Source organism: Lissotriton helveticus, chromosome 8, assembly GCF_964261635.1.
Source record: "Lissotriton helveticus chromosome 8, aLisHel1.1, whole genome shotgun sequence".
Classification (NCBI taxonomy): Eukaryota; Metazoa; Chordata; class Amphibia; order Caudata; family Salamandridae; genus Lissotriton; species Lissotriton helveticus.
Genome location: NC_136069.1, coordinates 21056709 through 21078519, shown reverse-complemented (window position 1 = coordinate 21078519; position 21811 = coordinate 21056709). Strand labels below are relative to the sequence as shown.

General features: G+C 44.4%; 1 protein-coding gene across 2 annotated transcripts in view; it reads right to left on the bottom strand.

Annotated features, from left to right (window-relative positions):
* The window catches only part of TRAPPC10 (trafficking protein particle complex subunit 10), a 316755-nt gene that overhangs the window by 137579 nt on the left and 157365 nt on the right, over positions 1–21811 (bottom strand). For both annotated transcript variants that reach the window (XR_013599693.1, XM_078656407.1), the window contains exons 7-9: positions 18258–18505; positions 14365–14511; positions 12718–12832 (exon numbers count right to left, since the gene is read on the bottom strand). Coding sequence is in view for 1 of the 2 variants with exons in the window: in XM_078656407.1 (XP_078512533.1) it covers positions 12718–12832; positions 14365–14511; positions 18258–18505 (510 nt within the window). In the remaining variant the exon portion in view is untranslated. The remainder of the gene's footprint in view (positions 1–12717; positions 12833–14364; positions 14512–18257; positions 18506–21811) is intronic.

Below are 21811 nucleotides of genomic sequence, written 5' to 3'. Positions count from 1 at the left end.
GGCTGACCGGTCTAACCGGAGCTATCGCCAGAAACTAGATCAGAGTAGTATCGCTAACTTAAGGAGGTAAACCCCTAAAAAGGTCCATTTTTTAACCTGCTTTAAGCTGTAAAAGTATTTTGCATAAGAACATCAGCAAACAAAAAGAAGGGAAGAAAGAGGAAAAAAAAGATCAAGGAGGGAGAGAATAAAAACAGACCTGAAGGATTCTTAAAAACCTTCTTAAGGAGTGTATTTTTTACCATGAAGTAGTGCATAGTTCCAGTTTTTTGATTTGCCACCTTTGTTACTGTTTGTCCCCCTTGTATAGCTTTCAAGTCTGCGTCTTCTTTAACATTATTTTCTCTTATGTTCAGCTTTTCAACACTTCCAAGCCCATAAGTCTTGTGATGGTTTCAGAGATGATGCGGATTAGGTAGAATATGTTGTGATCATCAGTCTATAATTGTTCTTTGATTAAGCAGTGCTTGATTGTTCTTCTGATTAGTGCTTCGAGGTGCACACAGGACAGCAAGAAATAAGGCAGGTCTTTCAATCTGGCTACAAGCTTTACAGGGATTTTTGTCATAATAAACGTCATCAGCTGGAAGGCTACACTTCTGGCCAAGACAAACAATTTTCTTTCCCTAGAATTTGTCAGAACGGTCAAGTAAGCCGGCCCATGTAGAGAAACATCAAAGAGTCCAGCTTACAGGCTGAAACTTCCCCAGTGCTCTGTTCTTAGAAAACAGATGATTAAGCACAATGTTCTGAAGTCATGAGACTCAAATTTGGTATAGCACTGGGTCGTTTGAGACACTGAGCTTCTTTTTCATAGGTCAACATGTAGCTTGATTTCAGGCACAAGGAGAAATGTTTGTCAAAGTGCTGGCAGGGGACATCAGCCTGGAGGTACTAGGACTTCCAGTGTGCTTGCTTGTTTAATTAACTGGAGCAGTTTGTGCTTGGAGTTCGGATTCAGGATTTATTGTGTTAGAAGGGAGCAACAACGCACTAACAAAGCACTGACAAGAGGTTGAAAGACTGCTGAAAGATGGCAATGAGACACATCCTGTTTCTTTATGCTTCTTTTATGGTTTCATTTGGCTTGCCTTATTTTGTCTCACCTTGTACCCTCCTCTAACCCCTCGTTATCGCTGAATGCCTCTCGCAGCTCCTACAGTCCCACCATTTGCTCTGCCACTCGAGCTCAGGGCTGTACTCCACTGCAAAATACAACTCTGGACTGTATGGACTGAACTGTGCGACTGTGTAGCTGTGACTGTGCCTTGCTTTGTGGTGCCACAAAAGAAGGGGCTTAAGCATTCGTGCTCCCCCGCTCACTGTCCAGCTTGCTCCTGTCCCCTGAATCAGGCGCTGAGTCACAGCTTTGCAGGTCTTGCTCCTCTATCTCTCTCCTCTCCCCACACCTCCACAGCCTTGGGACCTGATCACTATCTCACAACCGGAGATTCATGCAGGTTGACTCTCCTATCTACAATGGAGCGCCAGTCTGGCTCCGGTCCAATGAAGCATGCTCCAGACTCGTCAGTGATGCTACAGCGGCCCCGCCGGCACTTTCCTTTAGTGCTACGGAATACTGTGGACATCCAGTTGGGTGAACAGGAGAGCGTCTGACCAATAAAATGACAGAATAGTCAGAGACGTCGCAAGGGAACGCCAGTGAGTGCGAGCTGCACTGCGCTCCATTGGCTGCTTCCACTCTGCATGGCATTCTTCATTTACGACACCTCTGGCACTGACCCTTACTCTTCTCTTAAAAGGATAGGCTTAATAGAAAATAGGATAAACTTCTAATTTCCCAACGGGCTGATGGTTTTGAAAGTTTGGAAAGGATGGGGAAGACCAATCCCTCGTCTTTACATGACAAGTGCCCCACACCTGCTTCCCACATGATACAGTCAATACGGATCTAAAAGAGTGGAAAACAGGGGAACGTTTCTGTACACATATTATGGTTTAGATTCTGTATAGTGTCCGCACGCTGCATCATTTTGGAACAGAAATAAATACACAGCTAGGTTGTTGCAAAGAAATGTGAAGACGGACAGTCTTGAGATGGACACCAGTACTAGATATTCCAAAGTAAGTAAAGTAACAGCTGTTTGTTGGCAATGCTATGACCCAGAATAACATTGGTGTTCTATAGTAAAGGAACAAGCATTTGCAATGCAATAGGTCTCGCATTTACGCGAATTTAAGCTTTTGTTATTGCAAATAACAATGCCTTTTATTTTTGTAAATAAAGCACATGTCCGGGCCCCCCTTGCAACCAATGAAGTAGCATCAGTCTATTCCAGGGCAACCCTGTCCCACGTGGATCCGGGCCGAGTCTCCCAGGATGTGACAGGCCCCATCTCGTCAGCTGCCTCATAAATCAACAGCTCTCAGCTGACTCGAGTCACCAACGCCACTGCAGACTGGCACCGGGCTAGCCTCAGGAGAGTGAGGCAGAGGCACACGGCATGTATAGTTCTAAACAAATTAAAATAAGAAGAGAGGTATATTGTCATTGCGCTCTAATAAAAGCTGCACCCTGTGCAGACACGTGACGTGGCTGGTGCTGATTTTGTAGGCACAGAATGAGCTGCATTTGTAGGTTATTCACCGCTCCCTCGGACCACCGCTCAGAGTTCTTAATCATTAATAATTTGTGCGCTTAAGTAATAGGAACCGCTAACAGGAAGAGGCTGCACATTTAAGGCAATTACAACATTTTGAACTTTATCCGCAACTTTTGTCTTCAATGTATTATGTTACGACTCCTGCGCTTGCCTTGGAAACGCACTTAATGCAGCGACGGCCAAAGGAGCAAAGACATTTACAGTACACATGTAGCTTGAAGCCAAAGCATGTGTTACGTGGCGCTTCAAGATAATTATTCATCCCTTTAATTAAGATTTTTGGGAGGAGACCACGCTGCGCCCCCTCTGGAGGAGGCCTCGATCGCGCGGTTCGCTCTGGGTCTGGCCTGGCTGGCACTGATGCGTGCTCCGCTTCTGCCCTGCCGGCTGCGGGTGCCTCCTCTGCAGCCCCTGCGCCTGGCACCGGTGGGAGGGCTCCTGGGGCCGTGCCCAGATCTGTACGAAAGGCAGAGTGGCGCGGCTGCGCCCCCCAGACTCCCCCGGGCCTCGCAGATAGAAGCAGCGGAGAGCGCCGCTTGGGCCGGGGAGTGAATTAACAATGAGGCAATCACCCCCAGGGATGGAGGTCAAAGAGGACAAACATGACGTCAATGTGACGCGAGGAGGATGCTGTGGCCCTGGACACATCTGATTCCTTTTCAAAATTCACGCTCCACGGTTGCTGACTGCTTGTTTGTCGTGGGTGATGGGGTTCGGACTGCTTCCGGGATACTGTCAATTGCACGCGCGCACACACACACTCACAAGCCACCTGCACCAACAAGGTAACGTTAGCTCGACGGATTCATGTGCCTGCTGTAGAGATCTGCCCAACATAAGGCGACTGTTTTTAACTCTTTTGGGGATTGGACAAGTTACAGCACGTGAAAAGGACATGGGAAACCTATGATTGTTGGCATAATTATAAACAAGAGCTTTGCGTTTCACGTTAAGGAATGAGAGTCTCGGTGTCAGGAGTGGCGGCTGAGTCCGCTGACGCGGGGTGGGGGGGCGGCGGTATGTGTGTCTGTGTGCGCATGTGTGTGCTTGTTTGTATGTGTGTGTGTGCATGCGTGAGTGTGGCTGTGTGTGCGCGCGCGAGAGGCTGACTTGCAGTGAAAGTGGGACAGGGGATGTGCACGGCGCCGGCCTGGGCGTGCGCGCCCACGAGGTGAAATCGGCGAGGAAAACCGTGTGCACCTCCCCTGTCCCATTTACAAAGTATACTAAAGTATACTAGAGGTCCCTTCGCTACGCTCGACCTAAAAACTATAGAAAATGTTAATGATCTATTATCCTAGTTCACAGTCATAGCTCTCTCCACTGACTTTTCTATTTTTAACATTTCTTTAGTGCATTTTTTGACATACAGGCATCAAATTTACAACAAGCTGTGTTTGCACCGATAAATGATAGTATAGCCATGGCAATCAAGAATACCGACGGTTATACAGAAAATAGAGGAGATGTAACGGTAACACTCATTTGGCGCGGTCACTGCCTCCGTGGAGCTCAAGGGAAAGAACAGAGAAACATCTGCAATGAAACATTAACAGCAGGCTGAGCAATTGACTTAATCCAGTAAGTCTTGCAGGGACTAGGGCAGTGGCCCAGCATGTGACACAATAGGGAAGTGAGTACTATTTAGCTAGGTACACTTGCTCTAACTCTTATGCAGTTAAGCGGAAGGGAAAAGAGAAGCACTCAGCAGATGTTCGGGCGGGTGAGTAAACATAGATACAGTGCCCCGCAAGAGTGCCAATTAGAGGAGAGGTCAGGACGGTGCCAGCTTGATGTAGCACCAGTCGTGGCTGGATCCAAGTGCATATCAAGCGGTACCTTATTCAGGGTGAGAGGGAGTCATCCTTGAGCTCAGCTTTAAAAATAATACAAGCCACACAACAAACCAGGAAAAGGAGTACTCTATGAAGTTAACATGTAGCCCCGATACAGCTCGAGCACCAAGGATTGAGGTTGAAGGATCATCAAAGGCGTGTACTACTCCTTAATTAGACTTTAGTGGCTCCTCGGTGTCTGTAACTGCCTTTTAATGTCACTTAATTTAACAGACAGACAGATGGAATGCTGAGGTGATCTTGGCCTGATTTAAACTTGGGACTTGCTCATCACAGCAAACGTCACCCGCAAGTATTTAATAGTTTAGTCATCCTGCCTGCAAATTATGAGGGACACCGCTGCATTTCACATACACAACGCTACTGCCACTCTCCCCTACAGCTTATCAGAACTTGTACCAAGCTGAAGACAAGCAAGTGAGGAGGTGAGCATTTCACTGCTAGCCTATTTTACTGTGGATAATAAGGTACTCAACCATTTTCAATCTGGCTTTAGACCTATGCCCAGCACTGAGACGGTGGTCACAGCTAGTTCTAACGATATTCGCATTATCGTGGATGATGGACACTCGGCGGCCCTCATTCTCTTGGGTCTGTCGGCAGGGTTCCACGCGGTCGGTCTCAAGTGCAATCTGCTGAAAAAGGTTAGCTTTACATGCATTCAATTAAATGTCTTACAATGGTTTCATTATGTTTGGCAGAACAGAGCACAGGCTGTCCAGACAGTCGTGTTACGCACCAATTCTAAAAATCTTCACTGTGGAGTCCTATAGGGATACAATCCTAGAGCCACACTTTTAAATTGCCATGTTGCGCCACTGGCTGATTTGATTGCCTCTTTAGGCTTCCAGTCCTTTAGGTATGGATATGATTTCCAAATAATAATCGTAATGAAATGAAATCTTAGCCGTTTAGAAGATCAGTTTAAATACCGTCTTGTTTAAGTGGCTTGCTGGATGAATGACAACTCACTCCTACTTAACTCGGATAATACAGAGGGATTGGTGTCTGGCAATCTTTCACGTTGGCCTTCTTCTTGGTGGCATCAATCTAGTAAAAGATTCTGCCTTACATCCCACAAATGCCTGGGAAACATTTGATTCAAGCTTTATTCATAAGCGGGCTGGATTATTGTAATGCTCTATATGATGATCTTCAAGGGCATCGGATACAAAAAGTCTAATTAATCCAGAAGGCGACTGCCTGACTGATTTTTAGTTTTGGCCAATTTGAAAAAGTATCCATGTACCCTATAAAACTTCATTGGCTCCATGTTCGGAAAAGAACCTGTTCAAGAACGTATACTCCTCCCAGATCGCTACGCTCATTCTCTCCCAACTTAGAAGATGTGCCTAAGTTTGGTACGGTAAGACTCGGGGTCGTGACTTTTCTGTGGTCACAGCTCAGGCTTGGAATAAACTCGCTATTTAGCAAAGGACAGAGTTGAATCAGCTGCAATTTCAGAAGGCTCTAAAAACATCTGTTTAACTAATTTGGGTTGATCTCAATTTCTGACTTTCTTTTTAGAGCCAGGATACCTCTGGGCAATTGTGCGCTTAATAAACTAATAATAATCAACCTTCAAAGGAAGCAGGCAGGAAAAAGGAAACAGGAAGGAAAAGGAAACAGGAAGGAAAAGGAAACCGGAAGGAAAAGGAAACAGGAAGGAAAAGGAAACAGGAAGGAAAAGGAAACAGGAAGGAAAAGGAAACAGGAAGGAAAAGGAAACAGGAAGGAAAATGAAACAGGAAGGAAAATGAAACAGGAAGGAAAATGAAACAGGAAGGAAAATGAAACAGGAGGGACAGACAGATACACTCCCTCAAGTATCTCCTAATTTAGAATTCACCTCTGGAAACAAGAGCGGTCAACCATTCTCCCAAAGAGAACAGCAGTAACAGGGTGAAAGTTCACGCATTTCGCTCCTTCACAGTACATACACAAGGCGACCCCTCGGACGCTCTCTTGACGTTAGCGTGCTAAGGGCGAGGACCACAAACCAAGGTTCGGTTGGAGGAACACTGCCAGATGATGCCGCTAGCATGGAAGTGCCCAACGTAGCCCACATATATTTAAGGCATACATGCTGCATATTTAAGGAGAAGGAATGTAATATTCACATTACAACTGTCCAAGTAGAACACATTATGAAAGCTGTGGTCTTATGGCAGGCCTACGCTACAACCACACTCAGATGAGCACCACTACATCAAAAACGAATGAAGAACTAATAACCACAATGCAAGCTACTCCTAAATAATCCATACTTTAAACCATTCTGGTCTAGCAGTATACACTGAGGAGGAAGATACAAGCAGAGATCATTCCTTTACAAATGCAAAACCTGCTAACAGACTTGAGCTGCTATAGCATACAACATCAAGACATGCTGTGCTGAACTGCACGTAGGGAGGCAGCGAAGAACAAACACTCATGAGGAGTTGGGTCCCATCGTGGACTTTCAAAGAACAGAGCCACGTCCCCTCTGTGGGGCTCTAAGAGTGTTCCTCTAGATTGTCATTAGGTTTGTCTCTGAATTCACTAACATCTGTGCTGGTTTTCTGAAAGTCTAACAATTAGGGAGATACACCAATGCTAAGGAGTGTGGATGCCAGATCATTACATAGCCCACACCCCCTCACTGACTGATTTCCAGGCTCAGCGCCAACTCGACCAGACAAAGTTTGCAGAAGTTAAGGTGAGTCGAGCCATGTATCCTTACATTCCTGATGCAAGGAAATCTCTTCAGTGCAGACTTAATAGTAAACTGAAGGACACAATCTACAATAGTTTTAAATTATAAACCCAATGTGTTCACAGAGATCACCCTGTTGCAGAATGTTCCACACAAAGTACACTTCACACAATTCAAAAATTTGTAACATCTTGGCTTATATGTTCAACTGTGGAAGGAAGTAAGGAAGGAAAAATAGATAGACAGACATCTCCAGAGGTTAAGGATGGAGAATTAACCCCCAGTATTACATTTGTTAGTGTCACAGTAGAAAACACATTTTATTTAAGGTATGTTGATTGAAGTTAGTTTTAACCTGTTTATAGAAGAGATTTCTTTTCACTGTAACACTGCACACAAGCACAAGCACAGGCACCCGGGAAGCTGGAAGCACGCCGAAATCAACGCCCTCCTCAAGAAGCCCAAGGCAGGCCCCAAGGACCTCAAGAACTTCCGGCCCATCTCCCTGCTCCCGTTCCCGGCAAAGGTCATCGAAAAAATCGTCAACAACATCATCCTGGACCCATCCCAATCCGGATTCAGACGAAACCACAGCACCGAGACAGCGCTCATCGCCGCCACAGACGACATCAGGCACCAACTAGACAACGGCGAAACATCAGCCCTCATCCTCCTGGACCGGTCAGCCGCCTTCGACGCGGTCTGCCATCGCACCTTAAGAGACACGCCTCCTAGAAGCCGGAATCTAAGAGAAGGCCCTTGACTGGGCCACATCCTTCCTCTCCGGCAGAACCCAGATCGTCCGCCTCCTGTTGCAGGGTTTCTGTTCTCACACAGAACTGTGCACAGAGGAGTGGAACCTCGGTAAATTAGGGTGTCCCAAAACTCACCTTAGTATCCAACTCACCCCTTACCAAGCTAGCTACAGTGTCTCATTGGACATATCAAACTCCCAATGTTTAGACAAACCAGAACATGAACTTACTGTACCTCAGGGTACGTGGAACTCATGAACACTCTTTCGTTATATTATCATTACAAACCAGAACATGGAGTAAAGAAGACACATGTGCATTTGAAATGTTTATTTACTAATGCCGTCTTCTCAGGCGCAGTATCTTAGATAATACAAGTATACTTATTATCAGTAGCAAAATTACCAGCATAGTTACTAAGGCATAAAAGGCGAATGGTGACAGCATGTTACCATGCTGTAATGAATAAGAGTTAACAACACTTATATCTCACCCTCCCTAACACATATACTATATTATTAGCTAAGAAGGTCTCTTTGGGTTGTTTTAGGGCGGGCCCATACCTTAGTGTCCTAGCATGAAGGAATCACATCAGCATACACCAGCTCTCTCTGCATGTGCATCGCATCAAGTGTGTTCTATGTGCCTCGTGCAAAGCAATATCAATCCCGCCTGAAGCCAGAGTTGGCAAAGGCTGCACTTGTGTTATGACTATGAAGGCGTGGAGATCAGACCTCATAACAATACCATATCGTGTTGTTCCTGAAACTTCAGCACTCTTCGTGCAGACATAGTTTATTAAGCAAAGCTGATATCAGAGCAATAACATATTATTCTCACATAAACCACGGCAAACTACTAGGTTGAAAGCTAAGTCAACAATTAAGTGTCGTGTGCAGAAGTTGCAAGAAAGAAAAATGGCGTTTAAACCTCAAATGCACCTATGCTAACTTAACACGATATAAGGATATACAGGAGCTATATGACACTCCCAACCTTCCAATCCAAAGCCACAGACATCATCTGCGGCGTACCCCAGGGCTCATCCCTCAGCCTGACACTGTTCAACATCTACATGGCCCCCCTCGCACAAGTGGCCCGCCATCACGACCTCAACATCTCCTACGCAGACGACACCCAGCTCATCCTCTCCCTCACCAAGGACCCACACACCGCCAAAACCAACGTTCACGAGGGAATGAAGGCCATTGCCAACTGGATGAGGAGCAGCCGTCTGAAGCTGAACTCGGACAAGACGGAGGCCCTCATCCTCGGACCCACCCCCTTACCCTGGGACGACTCCTGGTGGCCGACCACACTGGGAACAGCACCAACACCCACCGACCATGCACGCAACCTAGGATTCATCCTCGACTCCGCCCTCTCCATTGCTAAGCAGGTCAACGCCGTCTCCTCCTCCTGCTACAACAACCTCCGCATGCTCCGCAGGATCTACAAGTGGATCCCGACCGAAACAAGAAAAATGGTGGCACAGGCCCTCGTCAGCAGCAGACTGGACTACGGCAACGCACTCTACGCAGGAATCCCAGCCAAACACCTACGATGACTACAACGCATCCAAAACGCCTCCGCCCGACTGATAGTCAACGTCCCCCGCCGCAGCCACATCACCCCCACCTGAGAGACCTACACTGGCTCCCCGTCGACAAGAGGATCACCTTCAAGCTCCTCACCCATGCACACAAAGCACTCCACAACGCTGGACCTGCCTTCCTGAACAGCAGACTCAGCTTCTACACCCCCACCCGCCAGCTCCGCCAGCCTCGCACTCGCCACTGTCCGCCGCATCCAACGAACCACCTCCGGCAGCAGATCCTGCCTCGCTGCCAAGACCTGGAACACCCTCCCTACCCACATACGACAGACCCAAGACCTACTCGCCTTCAGATGACTCCTCAAGACCTGGCTCTTCGAGCAGTTGCAGCACCCCCCCCCCACCTCTCCCCTCAGCGCCTTGAGACCCTCACGGGTAAGTAGCGTGCTCTACAAGTACTCTGATTGATTGATTGATTGATGTGGCCCTTCAATTTGAATGTGATGCAATTAGATCTGTAAGGTAATTTGGGCAGTTCATTGCAAAATAGTTAAAAATCAAGAACTTTATACAAACAGTGCCAATCAACGATGATCCACAGATTCTGCCACCATTGAAAGGAATCAGGGAAGTTTCATTATCTCTCTTAAGCCTGCTGCGTTACCTTGAGACTTTGCTGAAATGCAACTCTTGGGACTTCAGCTGCTTGCTCTTCGTCTCGGGGTATTCATTCCTTTGCCTGCACATGTACTTTTAGGTCAGGCTCAACCAAGCTTTAGGTATTCTGATACATTTCATGTAATCAACGCACAAAATAAAACAGAGGGTCTTTGGGTTAGCCCCTTTCAGGCACTGGCTGCTTTGGTTCAACCCAATAGTCCACTGCACATTCACAGTGCCATTCAGATTAAGAATCAAGCCACAGAAAAAAATTACCTTTTCGCACCCTGCTGCCAAATGAATGGTGCAGTAGGTGAATATAAGTGCCACTCACTGCTCTACACTCAGGACTTCACCCTGAGCACAGCCAGACAGAGTCTGTCTCAGCAGAGATGGACACAATGAAACTAGGGCAGCCTGTTCTCCAGTACCACTGCTGGGCGCCAACACCTTCTCTGACCTGACACGCCCATTGCTTCCTGGTCGGGTGCGTACCGTTCTGATGACACTTTTTTGCTACGGCCAAAAGCCCAAGCCTCTCGTCGTGCCAATTCTCCGCTGCAGGTGGTGAGGCGAGCACAGTTACTGGGACAGGGTCAGGCAGTTGCATGAGGCTGCCTGACCCTAAAAGGGCTCCGGGTATCATGAGATGAAACTGGGCTACCATTGGCTGGCTCCATAACAACCTTTCAACTTTTTTCATATGACTGGTTCTTTAGGAACTTTGATGGACTTTCACATGCTTAGGACTCATTTTAATGAACATACAACAAATGGCTTATTGCTTTCATTAAGATGATAACAAATTCAGATCAGCTGAATGACTAAATCCTCCTCGCCAACTGTTGAGGACATGCTGGAACTCTCAACTAACCCCCACAAATGGAGAGTCAGTTCAGAGCGCTTGCATATTCTCCAAAAAAAGCAGCAGTTTTTTGAAATTCTGCTCCTTCTCACTCGCACCACAGTCAATGATCTGTAATTTTGAAGGTATTGTCTGTTAACTCACTAGGCACCACGCTTTCCAGAAAGCACGCTGCACAAATGGCATAACATAAATAAATAAATAAATAAACAAAATCACTCAGGGCTAAACCTATCCGAAAATAAGCATTTCATTCCATTTCCAAACTCTGGGTCGTGCAGGTCCAACAGCATAAACGCGGGCGACAGTGCAATAATGCTAAAGGCAGCTTTCTTTGACAGGAGCTGTTGAGTGATTCTATGATTCTGTAAATTCGCCTTGGTAAAGTGAATGTAAACAACGGCTGCTACTGTGCTGTGCACCTCCACGACATGTCATTGGAGTGAGCCTTGTTTGTTGGTGTTCCAGCAAATTACTTCCAAAAACTGCACTCCGCACAACGCTGCATGGCAGGGGCGCAAACCTAATTCTCGCTTCCAGGTTAGGGCTGTTTTCCCAAATTCGCTTCAGAAGAGAGTCGGGCAAGAAGCTTGTAGGTCTGATAAATGGAGCCAGAAAAAGCAAGCAGCTTAAACGGTCTGCAAAGACCACCGCACCCAAACTAGATGTGTATGTGGACATGTGTGGGGCAGGCTGGTTCTTCATCTTGCTAGACGGCTGGTACCGTTCGTAGGTCCTGCTTGTTGCACATCCACCTCGGTTGCAGAATGGCCTGTGGGACCCACAAGTGGGGCAGATGCTGCAAGCAGGATGATGCACAGAAACCTGGCTATTCTACGGCACAGACCGAGCCATGCCGATCCGTTGCCAACCTGTTTTAGGGATGCAGCTTGATGGCAAATTGATGTACAATGCTCATGCCACTCCAAGGGCAGGAGAATCAGTCAACAGGCCGTGTTAGCGTGGACCCGGAGCTTGTCCGACATACACTTGACTGATCACCAAACCTTAGCAAGGGACACGTGTCAGGTCTATGGCTTCGTTGGACAGGATCCTTCCATCATACGTACTTCTATACATTCACATAATGCACCCACACATACTATACATATGTATAAATACAAAACGCTTAAAGAAATAAATACAAAGCCGCACAGACACACAAACCCTTCCCAAATGTAAGCACATACTTGAACACATCAGGGATAAGGGAGGGGTGGGAGGCGCTGCTGCAGGGACTCTACACCCGAGACAGCAGCAATAACTTTATCCTTACACCAATACAGCCACTGATATCTGAAATGTATTAGTACAGACACCCCTGTTACAAGTATGTCATTATTTTCCAGGGTGAGGGCTGTGTTCTCTGTTCCTCTGCCATGTTAACATTCTTCAATTGAAGGCAAACATCATGGAATTATAGTCCCTTTTCTCAAAATATTAGACACTGCAACAACAGTGCTAGTTTGGAAACGATAACAATTTGTTTAATCTTACAAATGTATTTAAATTGTAATAGGAAAATATAAAAATGTGTATTTTAGTTCCGGCATACATTACGTGTGTGCTGGAGTACAGTGATGTGCAAACATCAAATTAACTTTGTCTTTTAATTCTGAAAGTATTAAATAGAAGGAAGCCTGATACTTCGTGGAGTATCGTGGTGAGGATTGTACAGGAATAACGGGGTCTCTCTCGCAAGCTCACCAGTCTCTGGCCGTTCTTCTCCAAGACCCGCTAGCAGATCCACTGTCCGTTGAAGATCTTCTGAGTTAGGTCCATTTTCGGATGCCAGGCCACACAAGTAGCCCAGGGACTTCAACTGAGAAGAGAAGAAACGCAGGTCAACTCCCTACCCAAGGAAACAACCTCGTCAGACAGTTTTTAATACATTGCAGACGTGGTGTGTGTTAACAAATCAAAATGACACAGATAAATGTTTGCAAGAATTCCAGCCCACAAAGATCTGAAATAGGCTGCTGCACCTCCAAACTCAGGTCCCTTTTCAAACACACCATCATGGTTTCTAGCTTCAACAACCTTCCACTTATGCTATGCAACAGGTGACTCAGTGAAATGGAATTGACAGGCCAGTGGAAAGGGAGTACTGCCGTGTAAGGAAATAGAAACAGGAGACAGACAAACCAGGAGAGAATGGAATGTAAGTAAAGTGGTCAGAAGGGAAATAGAGTTGGAGAGTGGACAATAGGAAGGGCAGAAGGGATGAAGAAAGGGAGGAAGAATTACAGCTGATAAGCCACTAAGGGTTAACAGCACAAGAATGGAGTAAATGAGGGAAAGAAATACAAAGGGAGGAAAGAAGATAAGAAAGGAAACCTATTAATACAAATTGGCAGGGAAAGGAGATAACTGCACTGAAGGGGGAAGGAGCAGATGAATAGGGGAGAGGAGGGTCTGTAGGGGAAACAGAGAAACACAGGGAATGAAGAAATATAGATAATGAAAGCGGATAAGATCAGAGACGGGAAAGGAAAGAGACAAGGACTGGAGAGTGAGAGAAGGGAGTGGAGGAAGCGGGAAGGGAAAAGAGGAAGAGATAACAGTCTTCCTAGCCAGCGTAATAGCCCCCTATATTGCCCAGTCAGAGCTCTAACAAAGTGCGGCTCTCCTTTTGAAGGTTGCCCAAAGGAAAGGGATACGGGCTGAATGGTGATGGCTCATGGTTTCACGGCCTGAGATCTGGAATAATCTGCCTCTGGAGCTTTGCGCCATCCCCAGCTTCATAGCTTTTAAACAAGAGTGAGACTGCATTTCTGGTCATTATTCTAAGTTTTGTTTGGCAGCTAGCTGATTTGGAATAGTGACTGAACAACTGGGTCTTTCCTCTCCGTTCTTTGTCCTTTTAGGGCTATTCTTACTTTCCACTATATATTCCGAATGCCAAAGTGTCTCAGCAGACATGTGTTCAATTAATAATAGCGAGAAAAGGGAGCTGTGAAATTGAGAAATGCTAAATGAGAAAAGCAGGGAAAAAGAAGGTCAGAGAAAGATGGGAAGGAGAAAAGAAGTCACGTTAACAGGCTGGCCATCTCAAAATGGGAGTGAGATTGTCTTTTGAATCCAAACCTTTGAGAGAGAGTTTTACATTCATCTTTGTTTTTGTCTTTAAAACGCATACAACTGAAACACAATCGGATGGGGCTGCAAGTAATTGCCGTATTTTTCACACCCAATCCAACCCTTTTTCACTTTCAAAGGCTGGCAATATATGGAGGAAGAAGGACAGGAGAACAAGAAATAGGCAAACAGAGAAATTAAGGTAGAAAGAAAAGGAAACTGATGGAGGCAAGGTGAGGCGGAGACGAGTGCAGTATATTCTTGTTCTAGACCCACCTTCTCTGTGGCATAACTCCACAATCCCACCATATGGGAAATGTTGGAGTCCAGCTGCGCCCTGTCGCAGCAGCCTTCGATCCTCTGCAGAACCTCCAAGCAGCTCAGGAACACCCAACAGTCCAGGGCTCCGGGTGGAATAGAGACCTGCACGCAGAACGGAGGAAGAACAGGTGCTGTTACCTAAGCAGGATCACAAACAATCCTGTCCTGCAGCAAGAGACCACAATGGAGTAACAGCAAGTGCGGTACCTAAGCAGGATCACACACAATCCAGTACAGGGTTAAAACTGGTCTATATACAAACTTTAAGAAGAAACATTGGAAGAATCAGTAGAATCATGTACCCACAATGCAGACTATTTACACAATTTTGTCATGAAGAGTACATGAGCAGCTGGACAAAGTTCAACAAACCTGGTAGGACCTGTCGCTTGTGTGCTCTAGGAAAAGAAACCTTGAAGCTCATACTCAGAATTTGTCCTGGTGTGAAATATCTACAAATTAGATATTTACGACCAGTTTAAAAGAATATGAAATAAAATTATATGAAGTGTTTTTGGTTTGCCTATAATGGAATACAAACGAATGGTTGGCAGTTGAAATGGTTTATAACTGGAGTATTTCACATTGTGATCAGATTCTGTTAGCGGGAGCCTTCTGTATTGCGCCAATTTAATTTTGTTCACGAATGAGCTAATAAAAATGTATTATTTTAAATCCATGGTTGTGTACAATGAACTTTTACATTCGATGACTGTAGGTCTTCGGTCCTGATATTTTTCATTTTTAACTCTGTTCCATTATGCATTATAGGGCTTGGAATTTTAATCACTGTGTAATAAAAATTCACCCCAAACATGCATCATAAACTAATTTACTTTCTTTTAATCTCACTGGTCCAATTACAGCTTAATAAATAACATAATTTTTCCTAGGCTCTAAATCAAAATGTTTACAGAGATACAACATTTTGGAAAGAGTCAATCAGCAATACAAGCCGTACAGAAAACCTGTTCTTATCTAATTACAGTTAGTAGTGAACTATTTCAACATCAACAGTGTTAACAAAATGTTCCTGCCAGAGGTTTGCTTTGGTATGGATTAGTGCAGTGTGCATAACCCTGGAATCTAGTCACTGCATGAGGATACTGGCATTTTACCTTATTCCACATCAACAGCTTTGTTTTGTGGCCTTAACACATTTAAAGAGGTAAAGTCTTACAAGCGCTTACTATTACATAAAAACTAATTTGAAGTGTAAATGAAACCACAGGTTTAACGTAATGAGGCGTCTCCACCATGAAAGGTCTTTTGAGCACGTAAGTTACTTTCATTAGCCCGACACCTCCAGCGTTGGTAACTTCCAATGGTTTCAATGCTGGCAGATTATCATCCATTTGGAAATTGTTCAGTTTTGAAGGAAACAACCACCCTGTGTGTGCTTGCAAAAGGCAATCTGACAAGACACTGACAGTCTAAGGGCCTGATGGAGATCGCGGCAGACTGGTTACTCCGTCACAACGGTGACGGATATCCGGTCCACTGAAATATAAATTCCATTCCATATAATGGGATATATATATTTTGACGGACGGGATACCCATCACTATTGTGAAAGAGTAACAAGTCCTCCGAGATCTAAATCCGGTCCTAAGTCCTCTATAAAAGGTCCACCCACTTCTAGTCTCATATGTATAAAGCATTTCTTCTACTGAAATGAAGGGCCGCAGAAGAACACCAGAGGCAAAACTGACAGGCTTGCAGTGAGACAGAATCTTGGTTATGAACTTAGGAAGTGTACGAGACACTACTATGTTTATGAGAAAGTTTGTGAATTGATCTTGGCCACAAATTGCAGCACTTTCCATTCCTTAATACCAGATATATCACCAAAACTAGGAAGATCCCCTTAGAGGCACAAAGTATAAAGTCTGAAAGCCTTTTGGCCTTGTAGAAAAGTTTCCGAACTTGAGTAAAGAAAAGTACATCCGAACCCAATGGCAGAAAAAAACAATCTGAGGATGGAGAGGATGCCCATGCACACTGTAGTCCAGGGGAGGAGCCACCTATCTCGTGATACTTCGAAGACTCTTCCAGGACAACAATGTGCAATCATCCGGACCCAACACTAGGCGGCTATCTATGCATAAGATGTGAATTCAGCAGGCCACATGACTCGAACAGTCTTGTTTCTGCACAGGCTCTGGGGTTGCTACAACAATATTAAGAGTGTCTTGATTTCAAAACTGTTGGAAGAAACCGCCTCTTGGACACTATTAAACTGGACGCTGAATGTGAATTTAAAGCATTTCTTTCTGTTTGCAGCATTGAAGAAAAAGCATTTCCTAACCACAGTTCAGCATTGACACTACTTTCTCTTCTTGGCAGTTTATCAAGTGTGTATCTCTATCTGCTGCATAACCCAAAGTAGTCTCTGAATCAAAAAGATACCGCTAGTTAACCCAGGTGATTTGATTGCATCGACGCATTCATCATCCACATTGATATTTTAAAATTACAATACTATAGGAGAAAGGCCATCAAGTTGCATGTGTGCGCCCTTGCACCTGGTAAGAATTTCTTTCAATATTGGAGGCATTCTCTGCATTGCTTCAGAAATGAAAACGTTTGCACACAGTCTATGTCGAGCAGTGGTTTTCACACCTTTAGAGATCAACTTTTCTCCTTCCTTTCCCCCGTTATTCTGTGTGCTTTCTCCTTCCTTTCCCCCTGTTTTCCGAGTGCTTTCTCCTGCTTTTCCCTTGTTTTTCACTGCTTCTACTTGTTTTTTCCCCATTTGCCCATTTTTCCACCTCCCGCCTAGCCCATTTTCCCCACCTTCTGCCAAGCCCCTTCCTCCTCCCAGGACCTTATTCCTCTCCCGTACCACCCCATCTCAGAGCGCTTCCTCCTGCTTATGCCTTGTTTTTTACTGCTTTCTCCTTTCTTCCCCCCATTTTCTGATGCCAGACAGATAGCTTAGTTCCAATATATTGATGCGGAGCTGAGACTCAGCCGGAAACCAGGTGTCTCAGATCACCACATCTCCTCGGTGGCCACCAAAACCCCAAAAATACTGCACGACTTTAGCAATGTGCTAGAACACACCTAGCAGCCACTGCTTAAAGATCCTACGACGAAGACCCTCACACAGTGCAGAGGTGGACATGCAGCGTTATCTCTCTGATGGGAAGCGGTTTTAGATTAGTCACTGGTGAAATGTGAAATAATAAATGGTTAAATAGTGAACAGGTAACTACCGCCTTATTACCATATTACAGTTACATTTTAAAGAGGATTGCAAAAAATAACTGTTGGCTAAGTCTCTCCCTTCAGTGTGGCCAGTTGTTGCCTAGGTTCCTGTTTCAAAGTGCCTGACTATTGACTAGGTCTCGGACCGCAAGAGTGTGTGATTGTTGACTAGGTCTCTCCCATTAGAGCGTCCGATTGTTTACTAGGCCTCTACCCTCAAAGTGCCTGATTGTTGACAAGGTCTCTACCATAATAGTGTATGATTGCCGACTAGGTTTCTGCCCTAAAGAGTGTGTGATTGTTGACAAGTTCTCTGCCCTCAAGGTGCCAGATTGTTGACAAGGCCTCTGCCCTAAAAAGTGGCTGATATTTGACTAGCCCTCAAACAGCCTGATTGTTGACAAGGTCTATGCCATCAAGAGTGTCTGACTGTTGACTAGGTCTCTGCCCACAAGAGAGAGTGACTGTTGACAAGGTCTCTGTCCTCAGGAGGGAGTGACTGTTGACAAGGTCTCTGTCCTCAGGAGGGAGTGACTGTTGACTAGGTCTCTGACATCAGAGTGGCTGATTATTGGTTGAACTGGTTACTGAGTAACTCTACTCACAAGAGTGCAGCAGCAGGCTGGTTGCCTTCTTACCTCTAGCAGTTTCAGTTCCTGTATACAGTTGTGCAGAAGCTCCAGCGCTCGCTGAGAAACCTCCCAGGGCCTTTGCAAGAAGATTAGGAGGGTGCACTGTCGTGAGAAAAGGTAACTGCGGAGGTCCAGCAGGCTAGCTTCACGCTTTTGGATCAGCTCCCGCTTCTCCATGTCGATTGGCTTTCGCAGGATCAGTCCGTCCCAACTCTGCACCGCCTGGCAAAAGGATGTCAGCCAGTTAGCTCCATCTAGGAAATAAAAAAATAAAAAACAAGTTCATGGATGACGTAACTGTATAGCAAACAGAAAAGGCCACATTTGTGAGTTGAGGACCTGCACCAATGGAAAAGAGTAAACCACATAAGCATTATATGCATGTGGCAGAGCACAACACATGAACAAGCCTGAGGAACCCACAGGATGGCACAGGAATTATCCCAGCAGGAATCAACACAATCAGCAGTGCCGGGCCACATGGAAGGAAGGTGCTACAACTCCTTTTTTACTGAGCCTTCTTTTAACGAGTGCTATTGTATCCCCACTACACCTCAGAAAAGAGACTAATGTAGAAACTAATTTGAAATGTAAAAAAAACCTATATGTCAATACTTAAAAAAAGAAATTGAAGGATGTAAAAGTAGCTATAAAAAATAAAAGGAGTCGAAAATGCGTCAAGCAAAAAACATAATGAAAACTTAATTCTATAACAAACATTTGTTGAAATTAAGAATTGCAATTTTCCCTTCTTTGTACAGGAGACGTGAAGGGCAATGAATCACAGGCTTGGAGAGTAAACAGCCAATTTTTACTACATTTAATAAGTGGCGTAGTTGTGGTTGCGAACTTTATCTTTTTTGCAGAACCCTATTCTAAAAAGGAAAAAACAAATGACACGATGTAAAATAGTCATGTAACCCAGCATAAAGACACAGACTCCAGACTCTCAGAATGCGTCATCAGTACGCTACGGGGCGGTTTTTGGCCAACTATGAAAAGACTGCAATTGCTTTATTCCAACTCACATTTCTCAATTTCATTGGGAGAAGTGGGTTGATTATAATGTTGAGCAAGATATCCGTTATGGAAGATGAGGAGGAAAAATCATTTTATTTCTCCATCACAGAATCTTCATTAAACTTCCTAAGCAGTGAAACGGATTGCAAGCTCGTCCCTAAACAAGACAGGTGGGACACCTTTACATATGATAAGGGGGGATAAAGCAAAACTGATGTCTAATAATGAAGCAAAGAGATGATCAGCACACGTCCTGTGACCGTTCCAAGGAGTGAGAGGCCGAGTGTCATGATTTCCCAGACACTGTTCCCTTCTTAAATGTATAATCCTGAGGTACACCTTTAAAAAGGTATAATTCAAGACTTTCTTCTTTATTGAAACCCACCCCTGTCCCGTGCACCCAGCACTCCAGTTATTCATGTATTTAGTTATTTTGTAAATATGTTTGGTAAATGTAAATGTAAATGTAGTTGAGCTTATATAGCATGCTTGTTGTTTCTAAATCATGTCAATGTCTGAGAAGGTGCAGGTTTTATATCTAAGTATTTGTGCCAGTGACTGATCTTTGCATATGATAACTGCGAGCTATGTTCTGGGCATAAAAAGGTCGAAATAGGCAAAAAACGGCAAAAAGAAAAAAAGATGCACTTTTAAATTCTGCACGTGTTCATGAGGAAAGCTCTCACGCTGTGTGCTGTGCAACACTGCGTAAGGGCAAAAGTCATGCGCGCATCTTCTAGAATATCCTGGGGTGTGGCAGGGCTATAAAAGTCACATCCAGGAGTCCAGAAGGTGCTTAGTCTTCCAGCTTCAGCCTCGGAGGAACATCGCGCTTGAAGACTTCTCCAGCAGAAACCCACGAACCGGAATTCAGGCCTAAGACTTCAGTGATTCATCTGGAAATCGTCTTGCAGTAATTCTTCCTTTGACAAGAAGAAAAGCTAAGTAGCAATTATTCTTTTTTTTGAGAAAATAAGAAAAGGCGCCCAACGCTAGCAAAAGAACACTTGTTGGACATTTTAACTGAAGAAAGAAAATTTCGACATGGATATTTTTTGAGACTTATTTCCTGAGAATAAAATTCAACGTTGTTAAAGGATAATATGTTTGGAAGCCATAATGTTGATTTTGATTAAGCACTAAGAGAAAACTTGTGTAGGCATGGTGTATAGAATTTGTACAATTTCTTTATTCCTAAAGAGAGAAGTCGTGAGAACATCAACAGGGGATTGTTAAGTGAGTAGATTTAAAGGAAGCTTTGATTTTTAGGTAAAAACTATTCTAAGGGAAAGTGCAAATTATTTCTTTTGTTATTTAATGCAGAATATTTTACATTCAGTCTAAAGATCGGGGGCGGACAGTCCAACCACCTTCGGACTTAAGAGAACAGCATCTCTTCAAAGCAGACTTCACCAAAAGACGACTTCCAGGACGCGAAGCCAAGTCTAGTAGATCGCAGGTAGGAATTTACAACTTGACGTAGAACTATTTAAAAGAGAGCTAAAAAAAGTAGGAAAGAGAACAAAGGAGGAACTAAGTCTAAGGAATTTCTTGTTGCTTCGCAGGTCGACTACAAGAACATAATAGCGTCAGATTCCGGCCTCTCTCCCTGATTTCTATCCATCACCCTGCTGTACTAAGAAAGATCACAGGTTGTAAGGTAGGGTTTCTGGGAGTTTGGCCCATAGCGTCTCTGCAAAACCGATCAAAGCACCTTACAGGTAAGAGATCGTGAGAACACAGGTAAGAGTGCTTTGATCCGCCTGACACCGAGCAGCAGCACCAGTACCAGTTTTGTCCACAGTGGAACGTGGTCTAGGCCTGCTCAAAAGGGAAACAATAGAAATGCACAGCACGGTCCATCTATTCCAGGACTGTCCAGCAACTGTCTACAAACAGGTGCTTGGGTCTGGCTATTCTACAAGCTTTTGCAAAAGCAGTACACAATGGGTCTCTTTGCAGAGATTAATCAGAGTAAAGATAAGAAAAAAAAGTAAGAAATATCTGAATCATAGCAAAGCATAGCAAAGTTTATCAAAGTGAATCAATTCGACAAAAAGGCTAGGGGCCGGATGTACTATAGCTTTTTGCAGTCACAAAAGGTCAGATTTGAAAAATCAGGACGGGTGCATCCGCAATAAAGATCTTTTGGTTTGTGACAAAAACAAATAGTGAATCAGTAACTTGTTCAATTCAAAATATCTTTATTCGATTGTTGTGTGCAATCATAAAAGTACAAGTAAATTACAGGTATACAAGTTAAAAAAAGGAATATATAAAAATACAGTAATTCATTGGATTCAAAAAGATAATTACATTTTTAAAGTGCAGTTTTGGTTGTAAAAGCATTTGTAAAGTGCAGGTATGAAATCATACGTTTCCTAATGATCATCACATTCCTTAGGTACAAAGCTGTTGTCGCTACAGATACATGGTTATCTAACATTTGCATGCTAATCATCGCCGCACGGCAATGACGAAATCCTAGAACTCTTAAGAATGGCAATAGAACAATTTTCCTCAATTCATGATATAGTTTA